Consider the following 23644-nt stretch of genomic DNA (forward strand, 5'->3'; position numbering starts at 1 on the left):
TGGACACTATTCTGTGCTCTTACTTCTGGACCTTTCAGCTGCCTTTGATATGGTTAACCACCCCCTCCTACTCAATAAAAAAAAAAAAAAAAAAACTTGTCTCCATGACTGTGCTCTTCTTGGGCTCCCATACTACCTATCGCATTGCACCTTCAGTGTCACTTACAGTTCTACTTCCTCCTCTCCCTTTCTCTGTTGGGGTCCCCCAAGGTTCTGTTCTTGGGTCTCTCCTAATCACAATCTACATCTGCTCCCTGGGTCAACTGATAGCCTTCCATTGCTTTCAATATAATTTCTACACTGACCACACCCAAATCTGTCTCTCTAGCCCTTAGCTCACCCCATCAGTCTGTCTGAGTATGTCAGATGAGAGTATGAGCCAGTAGAAAGCAGTGGCTCTGAAATGGAAACTAAGGAGGACAGAATCCTAACAAAGAGGCTAAGCAGGCGCAGGCATCCACCAGCAGCGCAATAAATTCTGAGGCATCCACCAGCAGCGCAGTACTCCCCAAGATTATAGGCTGGTATCCACCAGCAGTTCTGCAAGCCCTTGTGAAGTGGCAAGCACAAGCAGGTCAACATTCCTAGATGATAGGTCAGGTGCTAGTAACGGGGCATCCCATCTACGAGGCAGGGCCCATACTAGCCTCCCGGATGTATTATTATACCCTACATGGCTGCCCGATACTTTGGCAGAACCTGTAATTCCTCCTTTTACAGCACAGCCAGGCCCTAAAATACAATCAGGTAATGTAACCCCACTTAATTATTTTCATTTATTTTTCACGAATGATCTGTTGAACTACATCGTCGAACAGTGCAATCTGTACACAAGCCAACATATTACCAGCAATCCCGATTCTTTCTATGCCCGCCCCCTTGTTTGGAAACCCCTCACCGTGGAAGAATTTAAAGTTTCCTTGGACTAACCCTCAACATGGGGCTGGAAAAAATTCCCACTGATCTAAGCAACCTATCCATCATATGCCAGTCTACTCTTCTTTGATGCCCAGAACCCATTACAAAATAAGGAGATTTTTACATTTCAACAATGCCCAGTGGTTCTCTCGAAAAAATCCTGATGATAAATTATTCAAAATTCAGCCCCTAATCAATTTTTCTTGCTCCAGCTTCAAGCAAATGTTTACCACCAATATAAATATTTGTGTAGATGAATTCCTAGTCCACTCCACCAGAAGGCTTGGCATCAAGCAATACCTCCCCAGTAAACAGGCCAAATATGGGGTAAGATTTTACAAGGCATGTGACAGGGCCATGGGTTACATACGATTTTAAAATTTATGAAAGAAAAGGGCAGCCAGCTACCCCCCCCCCCCCCCCCAAACGGCTGTTTATCGACCATGCCTCTGCCATCCATGTTTCTGCCTTACACATAAATTCACCTCGGCCTGTTAAATGACAATGCTTTTTGCCTGCCTCCTGAACTGATTGTTTGCCCTGCCATTGTATTAGTTGGATTCAAGACAGCAGAGGGGGTCTCACATATGTAAGGGGCTCCAGAATAGAGCTTCCGAGTGGAGAAAACCTTTTTTCTCCGGGTTTTTTCGGATTAGGGCCTGGAGACTCAAAGGCTTCAAAGAGATTTGGGTGGGAGAAGCCTTTACCCCTGTCCTCAGGTCTTACAGTGCTGCCACCTGAACTGGCCATGCCTCTGCCTCCCACCTGAACTACTGCCAGGACCAATATTTTGGCATATTTCTACCTGCTAGCTGGACAGTTCCTGGACATTTCCGTAGGTTGTCTGGGCCAATGCTTTTCCTGTGCTGGGACAGTATTCCTGGCTGCTAAAACCACAGGTAATCTTAATTTTTACCCTTTGCTCAGAATGTATTTTGGGGTGTAATTCTTGGTATGTACATGCTGCGAGTTAGAAGCCTGAAGGTGCTACTTGCATGTTGGGCCTATGTATGTGGCCAGGCTGTGGAAAAGTCTCACATGTGGTATCACCATACTCAGTAGTAGTAGAATGTATTTTAGGGTGTCATTCTTGGTATGTACATGCTGTGTTAGAAATATTTTTTAAAAAAAATGACAACTTTGTTAAAAAATAGGTTTTCATTCCCCCCCCCCCCCACATTTTCCAAAATCTTGTGAAAAAAAAAACAAAAAACGTTCAAAAAGACTCATAATGCCTCATAGAATATACATTGGGGCATTTTCTTTCCAAAATTGGGTCATTTTGTGGGTAACTCCATTGTTCTGGTGCTCCAGGGGCTTCAAAAATGTGATAGTTACTCAGGAAATGATATGTGCAATTTATGCCTTTAGAACGCCTGACGGTGCTACTTTGATGTTGGGTCTCTGTATGTGGCCAGGCTGTGGAAAAGTCTCACACGTGGTATCGCCATACTCAGGAGGAGCAGCAGATTATATTTTGGGGAGTAATTGCAAGTGTATTTATGCCATGTGTAAGAAATAACTTAATATGACATTATTATGGGGAAAAAAAAATCCTCATTAGCCAAACTATTGTGGGGAAAAAAAATTGCAACTTCAAAAAACTCACTATGCTTCTTACTAAATACGTTGGACTGTCATATTTACAAAAAGGGGGTATTTGTACTGTCCTGACAGTTAGGGCCTCAAGAAATGATATAGGTAGTCAGTACATCAGGATTGATTCCTTTTCAATGATACGTAGCCTAGCTTGTAGACTTTTACATTACACAAACCTTTTATCATCCGCTTATAAGGATTTTTTTTTTAACCAAAAGAAGTGTAGCAGAATACATTCTGGCCTAAATCTATGACGAAATTTGATTTTATTGGATTCTTTTTGAAACATAGTAGAACATATTGTTCTTTCAAAATTTTCGGTCTTTTTTCGCTTATATTGTAAAAAATAAAAAACCCAGTGGTGAATACATACCACCAAGCTATTTGTGTGAACAAAATGATAAAAATTTAATTTGGGTACAGTGTAGCATGATTGAGTAATTGTCATTCAAAGTGCGAGAGCACTGAAAGCTGAAAACTGGTTTGGGAAGGAAGGGGGTGAAAGTGCACAGTATTGAGGTGGTTAAAATTAAGTTGATTTAAAATCACGATTGAAATCACTAGTAAAAAGGCTTGATTTAAATCAATTTTTAAAGAGCAACTGTCATCACGCAGCGGCTCCTCCTTTGACCCGTTATTGACTCACCAACAATCCCATTCACTTTTTATAGGACGGCTGATGATGTGACAACAAGGTGAGGGACATGTCGGCAGCAGGTGAGTGGATGCCCGCTAACAGGCGCTGCCATGATGGATCTGAAATGACAGGTTCTCTTTAAATGTAAGGACTCATTCTTGCTGGTAGTTAGAATCTATATTAATTGCAAACAAAATGAAGGTTTCCTATTTATAATAAGCGGTCAGGTTTGTAAAACAGCGATATCAGAACCAATTTTAGGTTAATAGGTTAAATACACATAGTCCGAGAACTACTCAAATGCTTTAAAGAGGAAGTAGACCCTCCTCTACAACTTGTACCTATAGGTAAGCCCCATCATAGGCTTACCTATAGGTACTGTAAATATCTCCTAAACATGTACCATTTAGGAGATATTTACCTTATATGCAGCCAGTGACGTCACTGGCGCATGCGCTCTGAAGGAACGGCCGCTCGTGCCGTTCCTTCAGAGTCCCGTGACTGTCGGCTCTCGCGCGCGGGAGTGACATCACCGCGGCTCCGGCCAATCAGATGGCCGGATGCCGCGATCCCGGAAGACGGGCGACTGGACATGTCGCCCGTCATAGAGGTGAGTGAGCGGCGGGGGCTTGTTCTAAGGTAAGTATTGCATAATGAGCTAGTATGCGATGCAAACTAGCTCATTAGGTCTCTCTCTTGCAGGGTGAAAAAAAAGAAAAAAAAAATTTGAGTTTACAACCTCTTTAAAATGAGGCTGGGTTCACACTAGTGCGAATTGGATGTTGGTTTCCCTGCATCCAATTTGCATGACAGGAGAGTGTGACTGACTCTCAATGGAGCCGAGTTCACACATATCTGTGGCTGCTGCAGAGTGGATTGCACTGGGGTCTTGTGCGTCTTTGGCTCGGTTTCATGCAAACATTTGGGCCCGATTCGCCTATGAAAGGAGAACGGGGATGCACCGGACCCTATACTGTGAGCCGCATCCAATTTATGTGTGAATCCAGCCTGCAACAATAACATTACATATTCTTGTATTTGCTTAAACATCGGTTCACACTGGTGCGATAGAAGACAATGCATATAATTCGTGCCGCACTGCTGTGCAAATCATATGCGATGTCTGCGCAATGCAAATTCAGCTATACAGATTGTATTGCTGAAATCGTATCGCATTCGAATCAAACTCATGCAGGACCCTTTTTTGAATCGATTGCATGGGTGTTCACATTCCTGTCTGAATTGACAGCTTGCAATGCAATACACGAATTAACTTTGTATTGACACTACCAGTGGTTCGCATATGGCAGTGTGAACTGCCTGCGAGTCAGGTGCAATGCGGGAAGTTGTTGCACTAATGCAGCACAAAGGGGTTAATTAACTGCCACTGGTCGGTCACTAATGCATCAGTGACCAGCAGTGGCAATACATTAACCCCCTCATGCTGCATAATACAAATACCATTGGTAATTAAATTAACCACTTGCCAACCCGTCACAGTACATATACTGTGACAGGGTGGCAGCTACAGGTGTACGTCGCTACCTGTTTTTGGTGTATGCCCCTCTTCTATCTATTTTAAAATAATTTGGGGGAAAAAAGTCATTTTCGGTTTTCGGCCAAGGGCATCCTGCATTTTCGGTTTCGGCCCAGAATTATCATTTCGGTGCATCCCTACTATTTAACTCTAGTGGAAGCTTAAGATCAGGGCAGTCGATGTGTCCTGAAAATAAGACCAGCATTGTGTCCAAGATGAGAAGACCAACAGCATTGTCGCTAAAACAACTGAAGTGAAACAATCTGCAAAAGTATGTTATTAATGTAAATCGTGTCCCTTTCCACAATATCTGAGATGCTTCTTTTCCACCACAGTCACATTCAGATGCCTACAGGCAAAATATTGCACTCCTTAAATAGACACCATTAATGTAAAAAAAAAAAAAAAAAACACAGCATCTAGATTTGCTTTTTGGTGGCCCGTGTCTTTAAGTCACCCCCTTTTACAGGCTGGGCTTCTTTTGACTCTGTGGTGACAGAGTAATCTCACAACAAGCCATCACTGAACTTTGTAGCTGCAGGCACTGAAGTAATTCATCCTCAAAGATCACAACAGAGACTCAGAAGACAGATTTTAAAGTGCATCTAAATTTAAACTTCTCTTTCTGGTTAATGTGGAAGGGTTAGATCCCTCGGATTGTCCTGAGGACCACCGACATGAAGACAGACAGTGGTAAGAAATCCAAAATTTGAGTTTTCATGAGAGGGGGGTGAAATAGAAAATTTTCCAATGAGTAAAGAATGTTTTAGTGACAACTGTCTAAAACAGGAGAATTCTCATCACAACTTCCTGTTGCTTCTCAAAGACCAAAAGTGAAGGAAAATCTGCCCTGGCCTACCCTATCCAAAACGAACTTAGTTTTCCCTATACATAACCTTTAACCACTTCAGTACCAGACACTTTAACCCTCTTCCTGCCGAGGCCACTTTTTAGCTTTCAACACTGTGGCACTTTAAATGACAATTGCGCTTCCTTTTGGTGGCATTTAATAACCACTGGGGTTTTTTTGCTAAATAAAAAAAAAAAAAATATTATATATATATAATATATATATTTTTTTTTTTTTTTTTTTTTTTAGTTTCTGCTAAAAAAAAAATATATTTTTCACTGATGTGCGTTGATGATCAGTGCCCGGATTATCAGTGTACTGACAGGCTTGCCTGTTAACGGCACTTCCATTCTCACACAGACAGTGCGTGAGAAAAAAAACTGCTGATAACCAACAAGTCTCTTTACATTTGACCAGCTGGTGTTTGACACAGCTGGTCACATGATAAAGGGCCGCTGTTATTGGGCCTTTACCCCGATCAGTGATCAGCTGTGTCCAGAGCATGCCAGATCCATGCATGGAGCGGGGTTCTTGACTAAAGTCTATGGACACCGTCCCAGAACTATAGTACCCATCCTTGGGCTATAGTGCTAAAAGGCAAAGTTCACTTTTGGAGCTGGTTTCACCCATATTTAGGGTGTAACATGCACCAGTACCTTCCCCGACACCCCATTCACTGTTCACAAGTGCAATATTATTCAGGCTCCTGGGGTGGGGTGGGGGAATAAATGCAAATTTTGTTTCTGCAAAAATATGTGCATTTAAAAAGGTGAACTTCTCCTTTAACCTCTTGCTTACCGCACAACACATATGGCTCCTGCTGTCAATTTCAGTGATCAAATGAGGAGAGAGAGGTGGCAGGGCAGAGCCGTGGCTTGGTGTCTGAATGGACACACAGTAGGGACTCAGGTGCCTCTATAGCAAGCAGGGGCACTCAGCAGGAGGGAGGGGCCTGGGGTGCCGGCGAGGGACCTGAGCCGCTCTGTGCAAAACCATTGCACAGAGCAGGCAAGTATGACAACATAACTTTAGTATAACATTAACTTATATGTGATAGCAAGAGCAGGTGAAATTTTCACTTTATGGAGACATTAGAGTTCTGACAGACCACCAATCTCTTCCCTGCAGCTAATCAAGCACAGATTATGCATGACTATCTGCTTCTAAGCTACAGTAGCCAAGGAATGAGAGCTATGAACCCAAAAAGGGAAATTACATGTAGCTTCCAGGCTCATAGCTCAAGGGAAAATGAATGCTCTAAAATGTTACAGTAGCTTCCGATGTTCACAGTCGCACTGGGCGAACTGGAAACCACTGGGGTCATCAGCAGGACGATCACTGTAAAAGCGATCAGGTGGGTCTAGAACCGCCCAAAGTATTTACCTAAAAGCCTGAAGTCGGCTTTGAAAGACTGCATCGCTTTAACTACTTGAATACCAGGACTTTTTATAAATGTACCTAGGTAGACAAGGAGTTAGGGCAGACTTTTTCAACCTTTTTACTGTAGAGCCGGGAACCCACCCAACGCCAGCACCAGGTGCTAGCAACTCCCGCTACCCGACGCCCCGGACAGGCAACCCTGGACAGCTGATCCAGTACCAACATCCAAAAAGCATAAACTCTAGCTCCGCCACTTACCCGTAGCAGGGTCAAAGTCCCTTTCCTCTTCTTCGCACACTGGCACACATGAGCACTCTTCTCTGTCCCCTCTCCTTTTTTTAGCTGGCTCCTAGATTCAAAGCAAATTTGTCAAGCCCTGGTCTAGAGGAATCCTTGAATTGTTTTTCAGGTATCCGCTGATAAAATTATACCTACAGCTTACAGTATGTTATCGGTCAGCAAGTTATAGATCTAAAAATGAAAGAATATAGCCCTCAGAGTTTTGACACCATTAAAAAAAAAAAAAAAAAAAAGACTCTAGGCATTAGCAATATTTCAACAAGAAAATGCTCAAAATCATTAGGTTATCACAAAATAATCAGTAGTCATAACAAAAGTAAAATAAAAAGTTAGAAATTAAACATGGGCAAGCTCCCTTACATCAGTGGTCAGTGGAGAAGCATCTTCCTACATTGGTGGTCAGTGAGAGGAATGCCACCCCTACAGGGAGCTAAAAAGATCCTGGGTGGCATTCCATCTAATCTGTAAAGTGATGCTGACTATGAAAATATGTGGGCACTCTGAGATGGGAGGTCAGACTGCCATAGCACAAGGAATCACCATCATCCTCTAGAGGAATTCTAGTTGAGAATGGGCACTGAGGTTTGGAAAAACATTACACAAGAAAAGAATACATCATTAAGCAGAATAGAGCTATGCAAAGCCTTACATTAATGCTGTCATTGCCTGGGCCTCATTCTAACTCCAGAGCATCAAGGCTATGGTTACATCAGCTAAAAACTCTTAGCCACTGAGTTGGTTTAACGCTTGTTGGCAGTAACCCGATTTGCATAGCGCTGAAATGACTGTGCTGCCAACGAGATGATGGACAACAAGTAGTTAAAGCTAATGCAGCATAGATTTTCACCTTTATGGGCCCTAGCCTTATACTGATCAGTTCCACTGGAAGTGCACTGCCTGCCCCAGAGAATGACAGTCCCGGCTTTTTTTCTTTTTAATACGAGGGGGGGGGGGGCTGAATAAGTTATTGTATAATATTACAGTGGAGGAGCATTTATGAGAACTTTTTATTATTGTCCTTTTAACATTCTTTCTAATGACATCAACAATAGGGCACAATTCCTACCAATGGCAACAAGAATGGCGCAAAATTCCTCCTGCTAATATCAATGAAGAGGTACTATTCCTCCTTCTACTGGCCACAGGCACTATGTCATTTTATTTACTGACCTCTAAGCCCGAGGCATTTTTTACATTGACTGGGGCATTTTCTACTCCCAATAGTCACAGTCCAATCCCCCCCCCCCCCCCTATTATCTGAAGGACAGTAAACTGGTCCTTTGTTTAGAAAATTTGGAGACCCCTGTTCTAAATCTACAAAAAAGTTTTATCAGAAGTCCTCAAAACATTTTTCTGTTTCATATGCCATTCTTATATGGGTCATATGAAAAACTATTTTGCAAGAAACTATTTACACGGCTACTGTACCACTACTGTGTTTTTTATGTATTCTTAAGGGCCCATATCCTCTGTTTATAGTAGGGCCAGGCAGCCAGCAGAGATCCCGTCAAGGTGGAAGTAGAAGTCCTAGAAAGAACTGGCAGCAAAGGAACATTAACATTAAGCACCTTGCTTACAAGGTATGCTGAACTTATTATTCCCCATGCAACTGGAAATCTGTTGGCTTCCTATCACTAGTTCATGGTTGCACTATATAGACAATTTTAGCCCCAAGCTGTTTAATGATTTGACTACTGGCTGACAATCACATCATTTACAAAACATTGATTTGACAATGCTGCCAACAACAGGTTAAAGTTCAGAGAATGAGCAGACTGCAGTGACCCTTACTGTACACTCATTGTTTACTTCCTGTCTGGGAAGCCATGTGTTCCCGAGTGCATGAAACAGTGTCTGTGTTCAATAGGAAGAACAGGAAAACTAACCACACATAGTCAGTTCTAGTCCAGTACAACAGAAACACTGACCACAGACAGGACTGGTATAATACAACAGGAATACTGACCACATATAGTCAGGACTGGTATAATACGACAGGAATACTGACCACATATAGTCAGGACTGGTATGGTACGACAGGAATACTGACCACATATAGTCAGGACTGGTATAGTATGACAGGAATACTGACCACATATAGTCAGGACTGGTATAATACGACAGGAATACTGACCACATATAGTCAGGACTGGTATAATACGACAGGAATACTGACCACATATAGTCAGGACTGGTATAGTATGACAGGAATACTGACCACATATAGTCAGGACTGGTATAATACGACAGGAATACTGACCACATATAGTCAGGACTGGTATGGTACGACAGGAATACTGACCACATATAGTCAGGACTGGTATAGTATGACAGGAATACTGACCACATATAGTCAGGACTGGTATAATACAACAGGAATACTGACCACATATAGTCAGGACTGGTATAATATGACAGGAATACTGACCACATATAGTCAGGACTGGTAGAATACGACAGGAATTCGGACCACATATAGTCAGGATTGGTATAATATGACAGGAATACTGACCACATATAGTCAGGACTGGTATAATACGACAGGAATACTGACCATATATAGTCAGGACGGGTATAATACGACAGGAATACTGACCACATATAGTCAGGACTGGTGTAATACGACAGGAATACTGACCATATATAGTCAGGACTATCATTGTGCAAGCATAATGCAAGAACAATCCAACACCAGATCTAGAGAGCCCTCATAGGGAACTCCGAAAGGACTCAACTACTTTATATTTGCCTTCATATAAATATACTATAGGAAGGTAAACAAGAGTCATTTGATCTTTTGGTTCAATAATAACTTGGGTGTCACTCGTACGACATGAGAATTACACGGACAATAACCTATGTTATGACACACAGCATTCATGTTGAATACAAACCGCATTTCAAACATGAGAATTTGGTTTCAGTTAAATGTTCCATTTAGGCCCCTTTCACACTTGTGCGACTTGGGACTGCGAAGTCACATGACAAGTTGTACCCCATGATTTCCAATGAGTAGCCTTCATATCTGTGCAACTTCAAGTCGCAAAGACTTCAAAAGTAGTATTTGCATTACTTTGGGACAATTTTAATGCGTTTTGAGGTCCATAGACATAGCTTCAAGTCCAGTCAAAATCGTGGCAAAAAAAATCAATGCAAAATTGTGCAAATTTTAGGTCGCATAACTGTGAAAGGGGCCTTATCTGCACACCCTATTAGGCTGCACTCTATGTCAGAACACGTCCAAGATCATGCGCTTCCATGACATGCAGCGAAACTTTAATTGTTAATGGCTGCAGAACTGTGCGGTTCGGTGTAGTGAAACTTTGCAAAAGGATCAGGGAGGAGGACTTTTGCACTTTTCTCACATGTAGGACAGCCCATTAAAATAAACAGTCTGCCCTACAAGCAGAAACGTATGTGCGCTCTGTCCCACCTGCATTGAACAGGCTTTGTGTATATCAAACTGCCCTGAATATTTTTCAACCAGGGTTTACTAGGGGTTCCTCGAGCAGTCAGCAATTTATACCTCTCAGATATGTAATCACCGACACCAAAGCTAGCCATACTTTTATTAGTCAATTTTTGTTCACCTGATAAAATAAAAATGGAACAGATCCCTCCTTCCACACAATACAGCACTGATGGATGACTCTCCCACTGCAGCTATTGTGTTATCATAGCTGGACCTAGCAACTGTCAAAATACCTGAACAGTGGCTGCCTATGATTGGATGGATGTCTGTGCTGTGTTTAGTCAACCAATTTCTATCCACCTCCTTTGATTTTTTTTTTTTTTTTTTTTTTTTAATCATGGGGTGTTGGGTGGGAGATGGCCACCCACTAAATGAATAATGGCACTTGCCCCTCCCCATACAATACAGGGTTAATGGCCCTGCATTATATAGGACACCGCCACCAAGGGACCATCTACAGGCAAAGGGGAAAGGAGGAGAGTGCTGGCCAGATCACAGGAGAGGTAAAGTTGCTTATATGCCGGTAAATTTTTTTTTTTTTTCTTGTTTGACCTTTGGGCTGAACAAAACCAAATCTAAAAGGATTCCCCTGCCCCCACCCTATACAGGCAGATGGGGGAATCTCCTGCTCTGACTATTATCACAGCCAATAGGAGGAACAGACAAGAGTTGGAGCAGCTGTGCACAGCAACCAATCAGCTTCTACCTCAAAGTGGTTGTAAAGCTTGAAGGTTTTTTTTTTCCCTTCAGGCACTGTATGCCTGAAGGTAAAAAGCTTTGAGTGTGCAGCTCCCCTAATGCCCCATACACACGTGCAGATTATCTGCAGACTTTTGTCTGCAGACTTACCAAAACCATATAATATGAGGTCAAACCTAAACACTTTCAATTTGTATGCAATCCGGCAGGCCCTTGCACTACATAGAAAAGGTAAGTCTGCAGACAAAAAGTCTGCAGATAATCTGCACGTGTGTATGGGGCATAATACTTACCCAAGCCCAATCTTGACTCTCCCTCCTGATTGGCGGAGATGCAGCAGCAGGAGCAAATGGCTCCTGCTGCAGGTAATCAGTCAGTGAGGAGGGGCTTTAAGCCATGCGTTTTGTGCCTTTTGGACGCAGAGAGCCCGCCTGGAAGGGAGCGCGCATGAGTGCCAAGGGGGGGGGGGGGGGGGGCCAGAGCACCGGCAGGTGATCAGAGAAGAGGATTGGGGCTTCACTGTGCAAAACCATTACACAGAGCAGGCAAGTATGACATGTTTGTTATTTTTATTTAAATAAAGAATTTTCCTTACAGTCACTTTAGGCTTGTTCTTTGGGTTTCTAAAATGAAAGTCAGAAGCTGATTGGTTGCTGAGCACAGCTGCTCCAGCTTTAATAAATCATCCCCCCCCCCTCCCTTTGTGTTTTATTTTAGTGCAGCTTCGCTGTAGAATATATACATGAGATTGTTTACAGGATGGATGAAGCATTGCACAGGCAGGGGAAGTCAGCGTAATGACAACATAAGCAGGTCAGTACATTGTTGCCAATCTTTAGTTACACTGTCTACAGATTGTCACTGCTCAGGACATCCTCCCACATGCAGGCAGAGCAACACAAAGTAACAATCATTCCAGAGGACCCACAGATCACATCCCCAGTACAGGAGACCTGCTCCCCTCTCCCCCAGAATAATCAGAGAACCCCCAGATTACATCCCAGGTACAGGAGACCCCCCCCCCCCAGAATAATCAGAGGACCCCCAGATTACATCCCAGGTACAGGAGACCCCCCCCCCCCCCAGAATAATCAGAGGACCTCCAGATTACATCCCAGGTACAGGAGACCCCCCCAGAATAATCAGAGGACCCCCAGATTACATCCCAGGTACAGGAGACCCCCCCAGAATAATCAGAGGACCCCCAGATTACATCCCAGGTACAGGAGACATCCGTCTCCCCCCCCCCCCCAGAATAATCAGAGGACCCACAGATCACATCCCTGGTACAGGAGACCTGCTCCCCCCCCCCAGATTACATCCCAGGTACAGGAGATCTCCCCTCCCCCCCCCCCCCAGATTACATCCCTGGTACAGGAGACCTCCCCTCCCCCCCCAGAATAATCAGAGGACCCCCATATCACATTCTCGGTACAGAAGACCTGCTTCCCCCCCCCCCCGACTAATCAAAGGACCCCCAGATCACATTCCCGGTACAGGAGACCTGCTTCCCCCTGAATAATCAAAAGGACCCCCAGATCACATCACCAGTACAGGAGATCTGCTCCCCTTCCCCCACCAGAATATGCAGAGGACCCCCAGATCACACCTGAAGGGGTGAGGTGTCCTGTACCTGGGATTTAGAGGACCCCCAGATCACATCCCCGGTACAGGAGACCTGCTCCCCCCCCCCCCCGATCACATCCCCGGTACAGGAGACCTGCTCCCCCCCCCCCGATCACATCCCCGGTACAGGAGATCTGCTTCCCCCCCCCCCCCCCCGATCACATCCCCGGTACAGGAGCCCTCTTCCCCCCCCCCCCCAGATCACATCCCCGGTACAGGAGACCTGCTCCCCCCCCCCCCCAGATCACATCCCCGGTACAGGAGGCTTGCTCCCCCCCCCCCCAGATCACATCCCTGGTACAGGAGATCTGCTCCCCCCCCCCCCAGATCACATCCCTGGTACAGGAGATCTGCTCCCCCCCCCCCCAGATCTCATCCCTGGTACAGGAGATCTGCTCCCCCCCCCCCCCCCCAGATCTCATCCCTGGTACAGGAGATCTGCTCCCCCCCCCAGATCTCATCCCTGGTACAGGAGATCTGCTCCCCCCCCAGATCTCATCCCCGGTACAGATCTGCTCCCCCCCCCCAGATCTCATCCCCGGTACAGATCTGCTCCCCCCCCCCCCCAGATCACATCCTCGGTACAGGAGACCTGCTCCCCCCCCCAGATCACATCCCCGGTACAGGAGACCTGCTCCCCCCCCCCCCCAGATCACATCCCCGGTACAGGAGACCTGCTCCCCCCCAGATCACATCCCCGGTACCGGAGACCTGCTCCCCCCCAGATCACACCCCCGGTACCGGAGACCTGCTCCCCTCCGGAAAAATCAGAGAACCCCCAGTTGTCAGTGTGTGCCCCCCGGGCAGTAGTAGATGGGGGGGGCCTCTGACCACATGGTATGGCACAGCACCACGTGACCCCCCGGCACCGCTGGCCAGACTCCCTGTGCTGTGACCATGTGACCCCGCGGAGCTCCGCCCAGTCCCCCCTCTCCGCCGCTCTGCCAGGACAATCAGCATCCCCGACCCTGTCCAGCTGGCCTGAGCTCACCTCCATGGCTCGGCTTTGTACTCCCCTCCACCCCCCGTATGACCTCACCTCCCTAACCCCTCCACACCGAACACCCGCTGCTCGGTCCACAACAGGGGACCAGTCTACATCCCCCGCCGTGTAATGTGCCACCTTGCAGACCCCACGAGTCCTCCACATTACTACACCCAGCCTCAACTTGCTCTCAGGCGTCCCACTACACCCCTGCTCCCCCCTCCTACCTTTCTCTGGTGAAATGCACTCGGTTCCGGTCTCCGGTAATTCGCCTGCCCGCTCCTCTCTGTCACCGGAGAAATCCCGCCTCCAACACCCAGCACTGGGCGCCACCGTACGCGACAGCTTATTCGCCGAAGGCATACGCCCATCAAAGCGGGCACCCAATGGGATACCGAGCTACAACGGCCGGGGTGGAGTTAAGGGGGCGGACCAAGAGGCCACGCCCTCCCTCTCAGCCCTCGCAAGCAGGCGCAAGCGGAAAATGGCCGTCAATGGACTGAAACTCGAGAGCCAGCCCACAAGTCTCTGTCAATCATAAACGGTGGACCCGCCCATGACCAATACCATTGGTTGGCGGAGAGTAATCTGGGCGTAAAGCGCTAATGTGAGGAAACGGAATATGGAAGTCACGCCCCCACATACAGACACACCCCTCCGTACCCTGTTTGTTTAGAGGAGGATGGAGCCAGAGAATCGCGGCGAAGGCTGGCAGGGAGGGAGCCGTGTAACCCCGGTTATACGACGTGTTCATAAGGGGCTGAGGGGGGACACGGAGCCAGGCTCCGCGGACCATCCAAGTGCTCTCTGTCTATATAGGTGACGAGCACGGCAGGGTGATCTGGGGACACCGACCTATCAGAGAGCGAGGAAACTGCAGCAGCTGCTGCCAGCTATTCCTCTATAGAAGCCAAACCTATTCTATATTCCTCTATAAGAGCCTAGCCTATTCTATATTCCTCTATAGGGGCCTAACCTTCTATTCTATATTCCTCTATAGGGGTCTGCCGCCTAACCTATTCTATATTCCTCTATAAGAGCCTAGCCTATTCTGTATTCCTCTATTAGAGCCTAGCCTATTCTGTATTCCTCTATTAGAGCCTAACCTATTCTATATTCCTCTATAAGAGCCTAGCCTATTCTATATTCCTCTATAGAAGCCGAACCTATTCTATATTCCTCTATAGGGGCCTAACCTATTCTATATTCCTCTATTAGAGCCTAACCTATTCTATATTCCTCTATAGAAGCCGAACCTATTCTATATTCCTCTATAGGGGCCTAACCTATTCCATATTCCTCTATAGGGGCCTAACCTTCTATATTCCTCTATAGGGGCCTAACCTATTCTATATTCCTCTATAAGAGCCTAGCCTATTCTATATTCCTCTATAGGGGCCTGCCACCTAACCTTACATTCCTCTATAGGGGTCTGCCACCTAACCTTCTATTCTATATTCCTATATAGGGGCCTAACCTTCTATTCTATATTCCTCTATAGGGGTCTGCCACCTAATCTTCTATTCTATATTCCTCTATAGGGGTCTGCCATCTAACCTATTCTATATTCCTCTAAAGGGGTCTGCCGCCTAACCTTCTATTCTATATTCCTCTATAGGAGTCTGCCACCTAACCTTCTATTCTATATTCCTCTATAGGGGTCTGCCACCTAACATATTCTATATTCCTCTAAAGGGGTCTGCCGCCTAACCTATTCTATATTCCTCTATAGGGGGTCTGCCACCTAACCTATTCTATATTCCTCTATAGGGGTCTGCCACCTAACCTATTCTATATTCCTCTATAGGGGTCTGCCACCTAACATTCTATATTCCTCTATAGGGGTCTGCCGTCTAACCTATTCTATATTCCTCTATAGGGGTCTGCCACCTAACCTTCTATTCTATATTCTTCTATATAGGTCTGCCACCTAACCTATTCTATATTCCTCTATAGGGGTCTGCCACCTAACATATTCTATATTCCTCTGTAAGAGCCTAACCTTCTGTATTCCTCTATAGGAGTCTAACCTTAGATTATATATTCTTCTATAGGAGCCTAACCTTTTATATATTCCTCTATGGGTGCCTATTATATATTCCTCTATAGGAGCCTGAATGAATATACTGTATTCAGAAGCCTAACCTTATATGATATATTCCTCTATAGGAGCCTGACTTTATATTTATATATTCCTCTATAGGAGCCTAGATACAAGGTCCTGACCTTTATATGATGTATTCCTCTCTAGGAGCCTAACCTTATAGGATGTATTGCTCTATAGGGGACTGACTTTATATGATGTATTCCTCTATAGGAGCCCAGATCTTTTATGCTGCATTCCTCTATAGGAGTCTAGACACAGGGGCCTGACCATGTATGATACAAGCTCAAGCTCCTATGGAGAAATGCATATTATAAGGTCAGCCCCCTGTGTCTAGGCTCCTATAGAGGAATATATAATATAGGGTTGGGCTCCTATAGAGGAATACATCATATAAGATCGGGCCCCTGTGTCTAGGCTCTTATGGAATACATCATATAAATACAAGGTCAGACCCTGTGTCTAGGCTCCTATTAAGGAATACATTCAAAATTAGGCTCCTATACAGCAATATATAATATAAGGTTTGGCTCCTATAGAGGAATATATAAGGTCAGGCCCCTGTCCCTGGGCTCCTATAGAGGAATATATAATATATATTCCTCTATGGGTGCTTTATCTTATATATTCCTCTATGGCAGCCTAGACACAAGGGCCTGACCTAATATATATTCTATAGGAGCCTAGGCACATGGTCTTAAGCTTGTTTTCTGTAGGAGCGCAAGTACAGGCTATGCCATTATAATATATATTCTATTGGTGCTTAGTTAAAGGACCCTGCTATTATATCGTACATTCTTCTACCGGAGCACAGGGCCCTGCCATTAGTATATTATGTAGTGTTCTTCACACCTAGTCAGGTGAGGAAAGATAGCGTACATTTTTCATTATTGCACCTTTCATACAGTAGTGTCCATTATGTTCCAGGAGTGTTTCCGTATGTACCCATTTGTGGGCAAAGTTTGCCATATAGATGGTGGGGAAGACAACATGCAGTACTGTATTCTGTATACCCAGCCAACCCATGTTCACAGTGCACACGTCACCCCACTTGTTCCTCTGAGTGAATCTTTGGGCCGTAACACATGTGCACACTGAAGGGGGTTTGGGAAGTGACATTCACTTGTACTTTATAAGTTACATAAAGAGTTGTCATTCAAAGAATAAAATGCCTGATGTTCTTTTCAGTCCATGGTACTTCCTCCTGCAGGGTGACAACACTACTTTGCCTGCAGTGAATAATAGCCATGGTTTACTGCACAAAAGTGTGTGAATCAATGGCAGGCTGTGGCTGTAAGTCGGTAACCACACATTGGAGTATTGAATAGGGGGATGGATTTCCACCGTTGGGACAATCTCAATGTATGCAATAAAATGCTCAGATCTGTGGTTAGTGAAGACCTGCAGCCTGTCCTTGATCTGTACAGGCAACCATTGCTCCCAGATGCAGAGACGCTTGTTATCATTGTGTGCGGCTCTCTGTGCCCATGTCGATGAGCCCTAAACAAGCTGCTATTAGACCTCAGCACTACTTAAATCATAAGGAGACTCTTCTAACGTCTGCCAGCAGCTTGTTTAGGGGGACAGTCGGCACTCTCAATAAAAGCTGAGGCCTGTGTGAAGAAGGACATAGACAAGAGTAATGCTGTCAGGTGCAGTGATTCGAACTTTAGCTTTCCTCTGATTTCTGCTAACCATACTAGAGCTATCTTAGTTGTATATATTATGAATATGCCTGCACCTTTAAGAAGCCGGCACAAAAATCTTCAGTGATGCTCAAAATGCCATTATTCATTCAGACCTAAAGTGCAACTAATTCCATCGATTTAACTCTTTCCACAGTTACATTCACAGCATGATAACGGTCACATTTTCTTATGGTATCAACAGAACTGTCAAGCCATCAAATGGCTGGTGCCAGAACTGATCACAAGTGAAGCACCATGGCAACTGAAGGGTAACTATTCTCCTAGAGTTCAGAATTAACACGTTAAACTTGCCTGCCTCTGTTTTTTCCAATGACAGTTCCTGGAGTTCTGCTAGAAGTGTGCAGTCATGACCAGAGACTAGTGGTGCACCAAAAAAAAATATTCCAGTGCCGAAACCAAAAATTCCACATGCACTTGGCCATATACTAAAACGGACAGTTTTTTTTAATGTAATTAATGTGGCTGCTGTTTTTTGCATTGAAGTCAATAGGACGCAGCATGCCATCTTTTTTTATTTTCTTTTTATCAGGCGAACCCGATAACCCTATTTTTGGCCAATATATTGGCACATCCCTACCAGAAACACATTGTTTAGTGGAAGTTAAACATGGGGGAGGAGGCAATATTTGTCATAATGTGCAAGTATGCCCGGCATGCACACTTCCAGCGATGTGACTTCCCCTGCATCCATTCCAAACACACTGATGTCCGTCTCTTCATCTGTGTCTGCTGTCTTCTTGCTTTGCCCATCAGGTAGACATTGATGATGTAACAACAATGCTGGCATGTAGAAGTTTCATTATGTCAGCTTCATTACCAGATGCCAGGACTAAACACTGTCAGTCATTGGATTAAAAAAAAAAAAAAAAAAAAGGTGAATGATCCTTATATCGAGGAGGCGGCAATGGGGATAGTGATCCCTACATGGGGGGTGGTCAGTGGAGAGAACAGTGGGGAGAATGCTCCTCACATGGGGGGGTCAGTGGGGAGAATGCTTCCTCCCTACATTGGGGAGTCAGTGGGGAGAATGCTCCTCCTTACATGGGGGGGGGGGTCAGTGGGGAGAATTCTCCTCCTTACATGGGGGGGGGGGGGTCGGTAGGGAGAATGCTCCTCCTTACATGGGGGGGGGGCAGTGGGGAGAATGCTCCTCCTTACATGGGGGGGGGGGGGTCAGTGGGGAGAATGCTCCTCCTTACATGGGGGGGGGGTCAGTGGGGAGCATGCTCCTCCTTACATGGGGGGGGGGGGGTCAGTGGGGAGCATGCTCCTCCTTACATGGGGGGGTCAGTGGGGAGAATGCTCCTCCTTACATTGGGGGGGGGGGTCAGTGAGGAGAATGCTCCTCCTTACATTGAGGGGGTCAGTGGGGAGAATGCTCCTCCATACATTGGGGGGGGGGGTCAGTGGGGAGAATGCTCCTCCTTACATTGGGGGGGGGGGGTCAGTGGGGAGAATGCTCCTCCTTACATTGGGGGGGGGGGTCAGTGGGGAGAATGCTCCTCCATACATTGGGGGGGGGGTCAGTGGGGAGAATGCTCCTCCTTACATGGGGGGGGGGGTCAGTGGGGAGAATGCTCCTCCTTACATTGGGGGGGGGGGTCAGTGAGGAGAATGCTCCTCCTTACATGGGGGGGGGGGTCAGTGGGGAGAATGCTCCTCCTTACATTGGGGGGGGGGTCAGTGAGGAGAATGCTCCTCCTTACATTGAGGGGGTCAGTGGGGAGAATGCTCCTCCTTACATGGGGGGGGGGGGGTCAGTGGGGAGAATGCTCCTCCTTACATTGGGGGGGGGGGGGTCAGTGGGGAGAATGCTCCTCCTTACATTGGGGGGGGGGGGGTCAGTGGGGAGAATGCTCCTCCATACATTGGGGGGGGGGGGGGGTCAGTGGGGAGAATGCTCCTCCTTACATGGGGGGGGTCAGTGGGGAGAATGCTCCTCCTTACATTGGGGGGGGGGGTCAGTGAGGAGAATGCTCCTCCTTACATGGGGGGGGTCAGTGGGGAGAATGCTCCTCCTTACATTGGGGGGGGGGGGGTCAGTGAGGAGAATGCTCCTCCTTACATTGAGGGGGTCAGTGGGGAGAATGCTCCTCCTTACATGGGGGGGGGGGGGGGGGGTCAGTGGGGAGAATGCTCCTCCTTACATTGGGGGGGGGGGGGTCAGTGGGGAGAATGCTCCTCCTTACATTGAGGGGGTCAGTGGGGAGAATGATCCTCCTTACATTGGGGAAGGGGGGTCAGTGGGAAAAATGCTCCCCCCTACATTGAGGGGGTCAGTGGGGAGAATGCTCCTCCATACATTGGGGGGGGGGTCAGTGGGGAGAATGATCCTCCATACATTGGGGGGGGGGTCAGTGGGGAGAATGCTCCTCCATACATTGGGGGGGGGGGTCAGTGGGGAGAATGCTCCTCCATACATTGGGGAGAATGCTCCTCCCTACATTGAGGGGTAGGTGGGGAGTATGCTCCCCCCTACATTGGGGGGGTCAGTGGGGAGAATGATCCTGCTTACATTGGGGGGGGGTCAGTGGGGAGAATGCTCCTCCTTACATTGGGGAGAATGCTCCTCCCTACATTGAGGGGTAGGTGGGGAGTATGCTCCCCCCTACATTGGGGGGGTCAGTGGGGAGAATGATCCTCCTTACATTGGGGGGGGGGTCAGTGGGGAGAATGCTCCCCCCTACATTGAGGGGGTCAGTGGGGAGAATGCTCCTCCCTACATTGAGGGGTAGGTGGGGAGAATGCTCCCCCCTACATTGAGGGGGTCAGTGGGGAGAATGCTCCTCCATACATTGGGGGGGGGGGGGTCAGTGGGGAGAATGCTCCTCCATACATTGGGGGGGTCAGTGGGGAGAATGATCCTCCATACATTGGGGGGGGTCAGTGGGGAGAATGCTCCTCCATACATTGGGGGGGGGGTCAGTGGGGAGAATGCTCCTCCTTACATTGGGGAGAATGCTCCTTCCTACATTGAGGGGTAGGTGGGGAGTATGCTCCCCCCTACATTGGGGGGGTCAGTGGGGAGAATGATCCTCCTTACATTGGGGGGGTGGTCAGTGGGGAGAATGCTCCTCCTTACATTGGGGAGAATGCTCCTCCCTACATTGAGGGGTAGGTGGGGAGTATGCTCCCCCCTACATTGGGGGGGTCAGTGGGGAGAATGATCCTCCTTACATTGGGGGGGGTGGTCAGTGGGGAGAATGCTCCTCCTTACATTGGGGAGAATGCTCCTCCCTACATTGAGGGGTAGGTGGGGAGTATGCTCCCCCCTACATTGGGGGGGTCAGTGGGGAGAATGATCCTCCTTACATGGGGGGGGGGGGGTCAGTGGGGGAGAATGCTCCTCCATACATTGGGGGGGGGGGGGGTCAGTGGGGAGAATGATCCTCCTTACATTGGGGGGGGGGGGGGTCAGTGGGGAGAATGCTCTTGTACATTGGTGGTCGTGGTGCCCTCTCCCCCTACAGCTTTTATGATGGGTTCCTGCAGCTGGCTCTGACCCGGATGTATGCAGACACCAACAGATGGAGGTGGATCAGGAGCCCCAGCAACCTCTGGAGGAAGCCTTTGGGGGTGCGGAGAGGAGCAGGAGACTGCATGTGACATCAGCTGTATGTTTCCAGCACATGAGAGAAGAGACAGGTCGGTGTGTACGGAAGCACCCACTCCCCCCATTTCTAGGCCTGTGTGGCTGCCTAATACCCCTCCTAGTTCAGTCCATAGGGAGTCGTACAGTAACGGATGGAATGTACGGCTCTCACCGTACTGTGGTGCGAACACACAAGCCTGAGCCCCCAAATGACGGGGCTCAGCAGAAGGCGACCACTAGCGCTGCCTCTTTGTTCTTAGCACCGCCCCCTTCACTAACCACAACCCTCTCGAACACCCTGAGAATCCAATCACTACATTTCCGGGTTCTGCTGCAGGCGGGGCGGTTCTACTTGACAGCAGCCAATCAGGCAGCGGCCTTTTCTCATGTGCTTCCGTTTCTAACTAGAAGCAACAAGGCGGTACCAAAGCTAATTTCCACCCCTTGGCAACGTCAAGCTCCGCCCCACACGGAAGCCTTAGACACGGTGGGCGTTCTGCAGGGACTGGCGAAACCAATCATTGAGGAACAGGGGCGGAGTGACCTGCCAGCCAATAGATAAGTGACGGGGGCGGGGTCGGAGGGTATGAAGCCGAGGCACGTAGGCGGTCTGATTCATTAAGTAGAGTACGCTGGGAGCGCTCTCAGTGAGAGAGGAGGACGGGATTGAAGAAGAGAACCCGGAGAGCTCCTTGTAAACAGCTGCTGCATAGCGGAGACCGTACACACAGGCACCCCCCCTTCCCATCCGCCATGCACACCGGGCTCCCCACACACCCACTGGGACCGGTGAGGGGGAGAGGTCAGCGGTCCCATGAGATGTTAGGGGGCAGCCGGGGGTCCTGTCATTATATAACCAATAAAGGGCAGGCACACCGGGGGCACCGAGCCCGCACCTGACACAGCCGGTATGGAAGGTCATTGTCAGCGGGGGACGAGGTAGCCGGGGAGCTCCAGATGAACGGGAGAGCCGGCCCTGTCTGCAACGTGGACAGCCCTCCCGTCCATGCCGAGCGGCCGCCGGTCTCCCCAGTACCGGAACCCCCCAACCATGGTGTGTACAGAGGGAGCTCTAATCCCACACAATGCCCGCCCCCTCCGCTATAAAACACATCGGCTCTCCTCTACACAGCCTGACCACAGCTCGATGTGCTCGGCACTCCGTCCACACCGAGCGGGAGAAACAACAGGCACCTACCTTCTTCACATCAACACGTCCACACCGACCGAGTCCGGGCTCCTCCGTACACACACTCCCACTGGGCTCCGACTTCCAGTCCCTCCTCCCGGGGGGCGGGCTCACAAGAAGAGGAGGAGGCGTGGTAGAGCTCAACCTGACCACACCCCCTGCCATGTACAGAGGGGACTGCCCCACTCTGACTCCTCCCCTTGTTATTGACATCATCTCTTGCAGAGAGGGGAAAGCAACTCTCCATCCTTCCCTAAAAGTGACCCCACATCAGCACAAGGGATGGCTGTGCCAGGCACAGTACAGTCTGTCTGTACATTTAATATGAGGGCCTACCTCCTCAACTATCCAATCAGATTGTACCCAATCAGGCAGGCCCTTGCATTACATCATTGTTGGTAGATCTGAAGAAGATTGAACAATCTGATTGCACAGCAACATGTGTGGTGAGTTTTATTCCTGGGTTCTGCCGAAAACTCCAACTTGCAAAGATCTCCAACAATGTTATTTCCGGTGAGTGTACACCAGGAATAATTGGAGAATTTGACCACTTGATGTTTTCTCACAACACCTGCAGCCTTTACACTCTGGAAGATGCTATAATTAGTGCAGATTGTTACCATAAGTAAAAAGAACAACACTTTATTGTTGGTTAGCATAAAACCAGAGAAGGATACGTCAACCATCCCCAGGGGGGGCGGAGACGATTGAACAAAGTACAGGTGGCACGGTGAAATAAACCCTGCCACTAGGACATACAGGGTAATAAAAATAGACAAAATTGCAATAGAAATTACAACTAACATAGATGAGGGGCGCTATACGCTACAATCGGACAACACCCGAAGGAGAGGGTAACGTAGAGCGTCCTCGACAATAAAGGTACAACTTGCACAAAGGGACAGGTTCATGTAGCCAAAAGCTCTACATGTTTCGCCTGATGTTCAAGCTTCTTCCGGAGCTGTTAGGATACACGTTCCCTATGAAGGTGTCATTGGAGCCAACTGTGGGGCGCCAAGAAGGTAGCCAAAGAGTACCATAAAGTGT

General features: G+C 47.6%; 1 protein-coding gene across 4 annotated transcripts in view; it reads right to left on the minus strand.

Moving 5' to 3' along the window:
* Positions 1–22705, minus strand: part of SIN3A (SIN3 transcription regulator family member A) — a 123710-nt gene extending 101005 nt beyond the window's left edge. For 3 of the 4 annotated variants that reach the window (XM_082253073.1, XM_082253072.1, XM_082253075.1), the window contains exon 1: positions 14231–14376. In XM_082253073.1, coding sequence (XP_082109199.1) covers positions 14231–14366 — 136 coding nt within the window. In that variant the 5' untranslated portion in view covers positions 14367–14376. Of the gene's footprint in view, positions 1–14230; positions 14377–22606 lie in introns of those variants that run through there. The other variant, XM_082253074.1, reaches the window with a different exon arrangement.
* Between the last annotated feature and the right edge of the window lie 939 nt (positions 22706–23644).

The sequence above is a fragment of the Pelophylax lessonae genome, assembly GCF_965119305.1.
Source record: "Pelophylax lessonae genome assembly, chromosome: 4".
Taxonomy (NCBI): domain Eukaryota; kingdom Metazoa; phylum Chordata; class Amphibia; order Anura; family Ranidae; genus Pelophylax; species Pelophylax lessonae.